The sequence below is a fragment of the Xenopus tropicalis genome, chromosome 4 (assembly GCF_000004195.4).
Source record: "Xenopus tropicalis strain Nigerian chromosome 4, UCB_Xtro_10.0, whole genome shotgun sequence".
Taxonomy (NCBI): Eukaryota; Metazoa; Chordata; class Amphibia; order Anura; family Pipidae; genus Xenopus; species Xenopus tropicalis.
The window spans coordinates 6,423,103-6,434,560 of NC_030680.2; the positions used below are offsets into that span (position 1 = coordinate 6,423,103).

Consider the following 11,458-nt stretch of genomic DNA (forward strand, 5'->3'; position numbering starts at 1 on the left):
GTAGGGCAAGATGGAGACCAGTAGGGCAAGATGGAGACAGTAGGGCAATATGGGGACAGTAGGGCAAGATGGAAACAGTAGGGCAAGATGGAAACAGTAAAGCAAGATGGAGACAGTAGGGCAAGATGGGGACAGTAGGGCAAGATGGAGACAGTAGGGCAAGATGGAAACAGTAAAACAAGATGGTGACAGTAGGGCAAGATGGAGACAGTAGGGCAAGATGGGGACAGTAGGGCAAGATGGGGACAGTAGGGAAAGATGGGGACAGTAGGGCAAGATGGGGACAGTAGGGCAAGATGGGGACAGTAGGGCAAGATGGAGACAGTAGGGCAAGATGGGGACAGTAGGGCAAGATGGGGACAGTAGGGCAAGATGGAGACAGTAGGGCAAGATGGGGACAGTAGGGCAAGATGGGGACAGTAGGGCAAGATGGAGACAGTAGGGCAAGATGGGGACAGTAGGGCAAGATGGGGACAGTAGGGCAAGATGGGGACAGTAGGGCAAGATGGGGACAGTAGGGCAAGATGGGGACAGTAGGGCAAGATGGAGACAGTAGGGCAAGATGGGGACAGTAGGGCAAGATGGGGACAGTAGGACAAGATGGAGACAGTAGGGCAAGGTGGGGACAGTAGGGCAAGATGGGGACAGTAGGACAAGATGGAGACAGTAGGGCAAGATGGAGACAGTAGGGCAAGATGGGGACAGTAGGGCAAGATGGAGACAGTAGGGCAAGATGGGGACAGTAGGACAAGATGGAGACAGTAGGGCAAGATGGGGACAGTAGGGCAAGATGGAGACAGTAGGGCAAGATGGAGACAGTAGGGCAAGATGGAGACAGTAGGGCAAGATGGGGACAGTACGGCAAGATGGGGACAGTAGGGCAAGATGGAGACAGTAGGGCAAGATGGAGACAGTAGGGCAAGAATGAGACAGTAGGGCAAGATGGAGACAGTAGGGCAAGATGGAGACAGTAGGGCAAGATGGGGACAGTACAATAGTCCCTATACACTGGGGCTCTATCTCCCAATCACCCCCAAAATGCCATTTATGTAGAGTATGGTTTCCTGAGAGAGGGGTCAGTGGCGCTCAGGCAGCCTCCGCCGATAGCAATCAGCTCCTAAAATCTTTAATATCATATGGATGCTCCTTCTGCCCGCCCTCTTTGTGTTTTATCTAATGGAAATATTAGGAGTGAAAATAGAATAACTTTATTCAGACTTTGCTTTCCCCTACTATTATAAGGGATAATGTACCCCCTACTGTAAATGATAAGGATATTAGCAGTCACTGAGGGGTCTGTGCCCCCCATATAAAGGCACAAGGCTGCAGGCTGAGTTATACAGGGAACTCTGAGTATCACTCATGTATTATAAGGGGTAATGTACCCCCTACTGTAAATGATAAGGATATTAGCAGTCACTGAGGGGTTCTGTGCCCATATAAAGGCACAAGGCTGCAGGCTGAGTTATACAGGGAACTCTGAGTATCACTCATGTATTATACGGGATAATGTACCCCCTACTGTAAATGATAAGGATATTAGCAGTCACTGAGGGGTTCTGTGCCCCCCATATAAAGGCACAAGGCTGCAGGCTGAGTTATACAGGGAACTCTGAGTATCACTCATGTATTATAAGGGATAATGTACCCCCTACTGTAAATGATAAGGATATTAGCAGTCACTGAGGGGTTCTGTGCCCCCCATATAAAGGCACAAGGCTGCAGGCTGAGTTATACAGGGAACTCTGAGTATCACTCATGTATTATAAGGGATAATGTACCCCCTACTGTAAATGATAAGGATATTAGCAGTCAGTGAGGGGTTCTGTGCCCATATAAAGGCATTGTTGTTCTCATATATGATAGTATTGGATACATTATACATTTTTATCATAATACGTAATTCATTGTTACACAGCATATTATGTTACATTAATATTTTAACCCACAAGGGGCCCATTTGATGCTGGGGGGGTAGAAATAAACCCCAGTTATCCCTATGGCAGGATGGGAAATGACCTGAATGCTGAACATTTGTATAACGCCAGAACTCGCCGCTCCATACATTACGGCCATTTATTTCTTCCTACAGATTCGGGCGCCCAGAGTGAGTCACAGCTTCTCCACGAATGGTTCCAAATCGCGCTGGAAAAGAATAAATTAAATCGTTACGAGGCCGAGCTCCTGTTCACGTAAGTCGCCGTACACCAGCATGTGGGGATGGAACCTCAGGGAGGGGGCGAAGGTGGGAACGAAATGGAGGAACTTATTAATTGCCCAGATAGGCCACTGCCTGGGGTTCTACATGCAGATCCCTTGATTGGGTTAAATTGATGTTCCCTCCCGCATCTCATCTCGCCATTAACATAGCAGGACCCCAAAGGCTTACGCCGGCGGCAGCTAATGCTTTGTTGCCTTTTACTCAGGCTTGTAATCTGCTTTGACGCATGTTTTCTGCCGGGGAGAAATATATAAATATTCCGCAGGAGCTCTGTCATTTAACTTCCAGGCCGGAGAGAGAGTCGTTCCGAGCTTCGGCACAGTAGGCGTAATGAGAATTTGTTAACAGGTCTGCCGCCGCCGCAATAAAGGGAAAATAGGAATTGACAGCGGGAGAGTGGCTCTAACTTTTCTATTTCCGACGCCGGCTCAGAACCAAGGGGGAAGATTTGTAGACAGAAGTCATGGAAATATCTAGTAGAATTAAGTCTTAAACAACTGGAGAAGTCAAGTTGCTTTAGACTTAATTCTACTAGATACTGTATATCATGACCTGAATGAATGAGAATCTTCATAGACTTCATTCTACTAGATACTGTATATCATGACCTGGATGAATGAGAATCTTCATAGACAAGTCATGGAAATAATATTGCAGTTGGCCGTTATGGCTTTTTAGATGTTGGTTTGCTTCGATGGTTTGGGTGGCAAAGACCAGGACCACCTTGGAGAAGTCGATCATTCATTGAGCTCCTAGGGCCACCAGAGAACCTGGCATTGAGGGCCAACGCTCACAATCAGATGCAGGCAGTGCTACTTTGGCTACTCTCCTTATTTCTTGCCCCAGCCTTTTTATTTTTACCCATAAGCAATATTTAAGAATAAAAAATGTTGGGGAGCAACACAAGCATGAAAAAAGTTCCTAGGGGTTGACCAGTAAGGGCTGTGATTGGTTATTTGGTAGCCAGGTGTGGACTGACAGACGACAAGAGACCAACCTCCACCAAAGGGGTTGGTGACCAACATGTTGCTCATGAGCCACTGGTTGGGGATCACTGACGTGACCAATAGGTTATCAGAGCCATTTACAGCATTAGAAAAGTCACAACGTTAGACCAGCCTGTAGGCAACCATTTTGGTATTACCAGGCTTAAAGTGGCCATAGACAGGCAGATTTCAGCTGCCAATTTGACCATTTCAGCAGCTTTTCTGCCTATGTATGGGCACCCCCAATGGGCCTACCCGACCAGATCTCGATTGGGCAGGTTTGATTCTCCGTTGGATCGAGGACCACATTGGCTCGTTGATGTGGTCCTAAGTTAGATGACGCCGATGCCTGCTGTTGTAATTGGATTGCTTGGCTCATTTGAGGACTTTGCCAAAAAAGCTTACAGTGTATGGCCACCTTTAGACCAATCTTTACAAATAAAGCAGCTGATTGTCCCATTAATAGGTCACTTGGATCAGACCAGACTGGTCAACATGTAAGTGTGTCCAATGTGTACTATATATGCTATGACAATCAGTGGAATTCGGGAACCTTTGACCAACCCTTTTAGTCCAAGCAAGTGCCACCTCCTCCCTGACTATAAGAAAAAAGCAACCAACCAACCAATGAACAAGAAGTATAGATCGTAGCCACTGTCTGCATTTGATTGTGTGAGAGTTGGCCCTCAACGTCAGGTTGTCTGGTGGCCCCTAGGAGGCACATTCCGACAGTCATGATGGACACAGTATGCAGAATGGTAGAAAAGAACAGTGTGGTGAGTAGGAAGGAGGAAGAAGGGTGAGAGGTGGAACAGTATCTAGAAATGGGAGAAATAGAAAAGAAAAAGGAGTGACGTACATAGAAGGGGGAAATGTCTGCAGGTGCAGAGAAATGGTGGAAGAACGAGTTCCTAAGCTTTAAAATGCCAGCTTTTGGCAAATATAAGTCCAAAAACGAGACTTTTTGGCTTTCTGTTCTATACCATAGAGTTGCCGCACTACATCTGGTGCCCTGTCCCACTGGGAGATTATCTTAATAAAGGCCAAAAGCCGTTGACATGGGGGGGGAGGGTCTAGTGCTTGAGTTATTTCGCTCACTATCTACTATTTACTTAACAGGGCCAGGGAACTGGAGCTTGAAGACCAACAAGGAAGACTGGAGCAGATACTGAGAGAGAAGATGCTGATTGACCGTAGGTGTCCCATGGTCTGAGTATCGCTCTCGTAGCTTCTCTAACAGACCAACACCAGATAATGTCCCTATCCTGTTCCCTTTCAAATATTTGTAAGCTCTGGAACACAAATGGATCACATGTCTTTCATCCCCATGCTGGTTGGAGGCATCAAAGAGATTAAAGAGCCTTTACCATGTTCCACACACTCTTGAGTTTCTTCTTTTTACACAAATAGCCTTGACTGTAAGCACCTGAAAAAATCAATATGTCTTTGTTTCTATATAGCCGCCCTGAAAGATGAAGCAGACAACGAGGAAGAAGAGGAGCTTTTTGCAGAGATGATGAAGGTTATTGAGCAGAGGGACCGACTGGTATCTTCTATAGAAGAACAAAGAGTCCAGGAGAGTTCGGTGGAAAGAAACTTGCAAGGGCTTCGACTTTCTAAGGACCACGAGCTGAAAATGAGCCTAATTCACAAGAAAAGGTCATTGAAATGAGTTGTCGGTGAAATAAATGCTCATCCTGAGTGTCCTCCATTGAGATTGGGCTTGGGTGGAATGGTGGGAAATGGTTTCTACTGTGCTTGACCTGAGCAGTCTTCATAATAACTCATTGTAGAAGCTGGGGAGCATGGGTAGAAAAGAATAAATAACCCCGGCCTCGATCTTTCTTTCCACCAGTGTGAATCAAGGAGTCGCCCTCAGGTTGAGGGCAAGATCTGATCAAGGACAACCATTACAGGATTTCATCAGAATGAGAGTCAACCATATTGCAGTTTTGTGTTCCTCTATGTAAGATATATATGGGATTAAATAGTGCACCGTATTTATGATTAAGCAGACACCACAAGCAGCTTGAACTGATCATTGAAGACCAATCATTGAAGAAGGTGATGGCTTCCCACAATTCACTGGTTGGAAAACAGCAACCAAGAAACACTGGTTGTGTAATAAACTCCTTAGCTGAAAAGATGGGGCTGAGGATTCTGGGAAATGTAGTTGAAACGTAAGAGAGTATAAGAATGTATGATACAACCCCAGGGAAGCAATGTTAATGGACACCATAGACTTCTTCTACCACCATGGCTGGAATGGACAAAGAAGACTATTTGCCTCCTGTTCTGTGTAATCCATATTCATTGCTTCCATTAGGGTGATACTGGGGGTATTGCATTCAGGGGCCCTAAGGGGACCCCTAGAGGCATAAAAGCATTATTCACAACTGGATTTAGTTGGATCATGGGAGGAGTTTAAGTATAATTAGCAGTTGGGTGGCATTTAGAAGTCTATTTTTATCACTGGGGCCCCATATTACTCTCTGCCCAGGTTCCCAGTGGGTTATTAACTGGAGCCTCCTTGATTAATAAGGCCGTGCTAATTAAATTCATAATGGTGGCCCTGGGGCCCCTGGGAAACTGCACAAGCCAATCAATGTTTGTAAGGTTATGAATGTAATGTGACTGTAGGGGTTGGTTACCCTTTAACCCTGATGTCAGTCTCAGTGATATATATATATATGATGTATTATTCAACTGTATTTAAGCTCAGTGGCGATGATGCTGCACCTTTTATTGTACGTTTAATGTTTAATATCAGTGTTAAGGCTGTGTTGTCACTCCGTCATGTGACTCGTGCTGGTTTCATTAGGATCTGATTGCAAGCCTGGCGGAACGGTATACGGCTGATTGGTTAGAAATCAATGACGTGATAGGAAAATGATGAATATAAGATACATTTACATCTTTACACTCCAGAAAACTGTATTTAGTTTAAGTCAAAATGGCGGCCTTGCCCCTCCCTACGTGAAACCCAAGGCTGGTTGCTGTGGAAACCCTGGAGCAACCACCAGCTTGAAGGTGGCAGTAGCGCCTGGGTTCCGGTGGGTTCCTCTGTTCCCTAGGCAACCCAGCTGGGAGTCATGGTGACAAGTGGGGGCAAGAGAGCTCAGACTAGGGGTAGGTAGAGAAGGTGCCCCTTTTACCTACCCCTAGTTCCGGCCCTGTGTGCAACTGGGAGGGGGGGCAGGACGGAACCAGACCCCAGACAGACGTTATCTATAATTGATTCTTGGGGGGGGGTGCTTTTGTATCCCCTAGAGATCTTGCACCCGGGGTCATAGCTATATACCCCTCTAGTGTTTCTCCACTGTACCCCAAAAGCTAAGCAATGGACCAGTCTTCCATCTCAACAATTACTGTGAAATTATCCAGGGGGGCAGCCCGGTCCCTGACTTTTGTACCCCATTAGGTCCCTCCTCCTTCTGGTTCCCCTAAACCCAGCAACAATATTTCCATCATCTATAAACCCACTTCATTAGCCCCTTCCCCCCCCCCCCAAAAAAAAGGGTCCAACATTGATAATTTAATATATAATATAATAAGTGAATCAGCCCTTGACTCCCTCCCTATTGGCTGCTGGGAAAGTGCCCATTGTGACATCATCCCTAATTCTAAGATAAAGGGAAACTTCACCTTGGGAAAGAGAATATTGTCTGACACTCCTCTACCTACAGAATAAATGAAATAAAGCTACATAATAGTTTTTAATTGAATGTGTGTTTTGTTATTTATATTTGCAGTAGTTTGTCTATAGTCTGTGTGTTTTGTTCCCAAAAGCAAATAAAATACGAAAGGAGCGATAAGAAAAGACGGAAACGGTTCTATTCTATGCAATAATTATTATTATGAAATTCTGTTTGTTTGTCAGAAAATCTCTGTGTTCCCTGGGAACAATGCATTTGCTAAAGGGTGCCCGGTTGCCCTGACAACCCAGTTACTTGCAACAAAGTTGCTGCTACAAACGTATCCAGAAAAATAGCATGAACAAAAAGCAGAAACCTTACATTGACTGTGGGTCTTTTTGAATTAAATGGATCAGAACAATACAATGCATCTGTGTCTGCTTGTGGGCTGTGCCCTGCCCCTTCTACTGTACAATTAATAAGGGCTTTGTATAGAAAAATGAGCAGCTTTTACCCTGATTCAAAGCCCCTACAGTCGGGCATATGTTGCACCTGTAGAATTACATTCTGTTTCACAAGACAATTTTTTATTTTTGGTTTTACGTCCCCTTTAACTTAACTTTTCAATTGGTCTTCATTTTTCATTTTGTATATTTTTTGAATTAGTTACATTCTTTCTTATGAAATGGGGGACACTGACCCTAGCAGCCAAAACAATATTGTTATTGTTACTTTTTTATTACTTACCTTTCTACTGAGACCCTCTCCTATTCATATTCCAGTCTCTCATTAAAACCACTGCCTGGTTGCTAGGGTAATGTAGACCGTAGCAACCAAATAGGTGCTTAAATTCCAAGCTAGAGTGTTAAACAAGAAGCTAAACAATTTAAAAAACACAAATAATAAATACTAAAGACCAATTGCAATGGCTGCAGGTTTCTTCTTCAGCTCTGCTTATTCTCCTATCACTAAAGCTGTGGCTTTTATTATTGGGGGCTGGTGGATTCCAGAGGGGCTGATATAAGATGCCATAGACCAAGGCTATCCAGCTGGAGGCCCGCAGGCCGGATGTGGCCCTCTTACCCCCAGCACAGGGCCAGCATTAGGCCAATTGGACCTACTAGGCCAGTGGGAATAAGCACATAAAGCTGCCCAGCCCACCCCCAACAATGATTGCCCAATAATGTTGCTTTATGTTCCGGGGCAGTAAACTCAAAATGGGCACTGCATTCATACTGATACCCCAGGGTACCCACTAGGGTTGGACAGGGGGGTGCAGGGCCCCCCGACCCCCGAGCGCTACTAAAAGAAACTTACCTGTGGCGCGTCAGGGGAGGGAGACATTGCATCACGGTAGTGCCCTGGGGGGTTTCAGGTTTTTTTCCCGGTACCCCAGCAGCCCAGTCCGGCGCTGGTATGCTTGGGGGGCCAATAATTACTGTCTGTCACTGTATATAAGTGTGTCAGTGCCCAGTGGGGGCCACATTGTGACATGAAATGTTGGGGGCCAATGGAACAAGAGAGAGGTGAAAAGGCAGGGTCACATGGGGAGAGCAAGAGGCAGGGATTATTTGCCCCCCCACCCTGGAACCCTGTTCCAACTTGTGTAGGGGGCCACTCAGCTAACAGCACCTATGTGCCACCCAGCCGCGCAGCTAACAGCACCTATGTGCCACCCAGCCAACAGCACCTATGTGCCACCCAGCCACGCAGCTAACAGCACCTATGTGCCACCCAGCCGCGCAGCTAACAGCACCTATGTGCCACCCAGCCACGCAGCTAACAGCACCTATGTGCCACCCAGCCACGCAGCTAACAGGACCTATGTGCCACCCAGCCGCGCAGCAAACAGCACCTATGTGCCACCCAGCCGCGCAGCTAACAGCACCTATGTGCCACCCAGCTAACAGCACCTATGTGCCGCGCAGCTAACAGCACCTCTGTGCCACCCAGCCGCGCAGCTAACAGCACCTATGTGCCACCCAGCTAACAGCACCTATGTGCCGCGTAGCTAACAGCACCTCTGTGCCACCCAGCACCTATGTGCCACCCAGCTAACAGCACCTATGTGCCGCCCAGCCGCGCAGCTAACAGCACCTATGTGCCACCCAGCCGCGCAGCTAACAGCACCTATGTGCCACCCAGCCGCGCAGCTAACAGCACCTATGTGCCACCCAGCCGCGCAGCTAACAGCACCTATGTGCCACCCAGCCGCGCAGCTAACAGCACCTATGTGCCACCCAGCCGCGCAGCTAACAGCACCTATGTGCCACCCAGCCGCGCAGCTAACAGCACCTATGTGCCACCCAGCCGCGCAGCTAACAGCACCTATGTGCCACCCAGCCGCGCAGCTAACAGCACCTATGTGCCACCCAGCCGCGCAGCTAACAGCACCTATGTGCCACCCAGCCGCGCAGCTAACAGCACCTATGTGCGCCCAGCCGCGCAGCTAACAGCACCCTGGCCTGGTAATGCATGGTGATGGCAGTGACAAGGGGAAGACTTGCCGCAGCCCTAAGGTGCCCATACACTGTAAGATCTTCTCGCTTGGTGAGGGATCTTCTCCCAATGTGCCCACCTATGGGTCAAATGACCGGATTAAAAAGGCGGGCATAGTCGCCATCGGATCCAACGCAGTCCCCAGTCCGATGGAAAAATCCAACCTGCCCAATCGAGATCTGGCCGATTTTAGGTCGTTGGTGCCCACACACAGGCAGATAAGCTGCTCAATTGGTCTAAAGGACCCAAATCTGCAGCTGAAATTGGCCCCTGTATGGGCACCTTTATTCAAGCAGGATCTGACAAACGCCAATCACATCCTCGTCCGTCTCTATGGAGCTGCTCGTTGGCAACTCAGCCAACGTATGTATTATGCATCATGTGCCTGGCTGCACGGGGGGGCAATGGGGGGGCAGAATGGGGCACAGTCTGCCACAGGGGCAATTCCCATCTCTCTATTCACTTGTACAGGACTTTTAATGAATCTGCCCCAGAGTGTGCCCAATTGTGTGTTATTATAGAATCACTGCATGGAGACGCACAGTAAGGATTTCGGGAAGGGAACGGGTTACGGCAGAGGTCGCAAACAAGGGACTATTGTTAGTAAATAAGAGAGTTTGTATCAAGTTTAGAAAGTAACCGGGAAACTTCCAGCCCGGGGTAAGTGGGCGAGGCTGGGGTAACAGTGCAGCCCGGGGTAAGTGGGCGAGGCTGGGGTAACAGTGCCAGCCCGGGGTAAGTGGGCGAGGCTGGGGTAACAGTGCAGCCCGGGGTAAGTGGGTGAGGCTGGGGTAACAGTGCCAGCCCGGGGTAAGAGGGCGAGGCTGGGGTAAGTGGGTGAGGCTGGGGTAACAGTGCAGCCCGGGGTAAGAGGGCGAGGCTGGGGTAAGTGGGTGAGGCTGGGGTAACAGTGCAGCCCGGGGTAAGAGGGCGAGGCTGGGGTAAGTGGGCGAGGCTGGGGTAACAGTGCCAGCCTGGGGTAAGAGGGCGAGGCTGGGGTAAGTGGGCGAGGCTGGGGTAACAGTGCCAGCCTGGGGTAAGAGGGCGAGGCTGGGGTAAGTGGGTGAGGCTGGGGTAACAGTGCAGCCCGGGGTAAGTGGGTAAGGCTGGGGTAACAGTGCAGCCCGGGGTAAGTGGGTGAGGCTGGGGTAACAGTGCCAGCCCGGGGTAAGTGGGCGAGGCTGGGGTAACGGTGCCAGGCTGGGGTAACAGTACCAGCCCGGGGTAAGTGGGCGAGGCTGGGGTAACAGTGCAGCCCGGGGTAAGTGGGTGAGGCTGGGGTAACAGTGCCAGCCCGGGGTAAGTGGGTGAGGCTGGGGTAACAGTGCCAGCCCGGGGTAAGTGGGTGAGGCTGGGGTAACGGTGCCAGGCTGGGGTAACAGTACCAGCCCGGGGTAAGTGGGCGAGGCTGGGGTAATGGTGCCAGGCTGGGGTAACAGTACCAGCCCGGGGTAAGTGGGCGAGGCTGGGGTAATGGTGCCAGGCTGGGGTAACAGTACCAGCCCGGGGTAAGTGGGCGAGGCTGGGGTAATGGTGCCAGGCTGGGGTAACAGTACCAGCCCGGGGTAAGTGGGCGAGGCTGGGGTAACAGTGCAGCCCGGGGTAAGTGGGTGAGGCTGGGGTAATGGTGCCAGGCTGGGGTAACAGTACCAGCCCGGGGTAAGTGGGCGAGGCTGGGGTAACAGTGCAGCCCGGGGTAAGTGGGTGAGGCTGGGGTAACAGTGCCAGCCCGGGGTAAGTGGGTGAGGCTGGGGTAACAGTGCCAGCCCGGGGTAAGTGGGTGAGGCTGGGGTAACAGTGCCAGCCCGGGGTAAGTGGGCGAGGCTGGGGTAACGGTGCCAGGCTGGGGTAACAGTACCAGCCCGGGGTAAGTGGGCGAGGCTGGGGTAATGGTGCCAGGCTGGGGTAACAGTACCAGCCCGGGGTAAGTGGGCGAGGCTGGGGTAACAGTGCAGCCCGGGGTAAGTGGGTGAGGCTGGGGTAACAGTGCCAGCCCGGGGTAAGTGGGCGAGGCTGGGGTAACAGTGCCAGCCCCGGGGTAAGTGGGTGAGGCTGGGGTAACAGTGCCAGCCCGGGGTAAGTGGGTGAAGGCTGGGGTAACTGTGCCAGCCCGGGGT

General features: G+C 49.8%; 1 protein-coding gene across 1 annotated transcript in view; it reads left to right on the plus strand.

The window, feature by feature from the left end:
* The window catches only part of micalcl (MICAL C-terminal like), a 43,692-nt gene extending 36,760 nt beyond the window's left edge, over positions 1 to 6,932 (plus strand). The window contains exons 10-12 of the mRNA XM_031900698.1: positions 2,093 to 2,192; positions 4,327 to 4,400; positions 4,668 to 6,932. Of these exons, the coding sequence (XP_031756558.1) occupies positions 2,093 to 2,192; positions 4,327 to 4,400; positions 4,668 to 4,879 (386 nt within the window). The 3' untranslated portion in view covers positions 4,880 to 6,932. The remainder of the gene's footprint in view (positions 1 to 2,092; positions 2,193 to 4,326; positions 4,401 to 4,667) is intronic.
* The last annotated feature ends 4,526 nt before the right edge of the window (positions 6,933 to 11,458 follow it).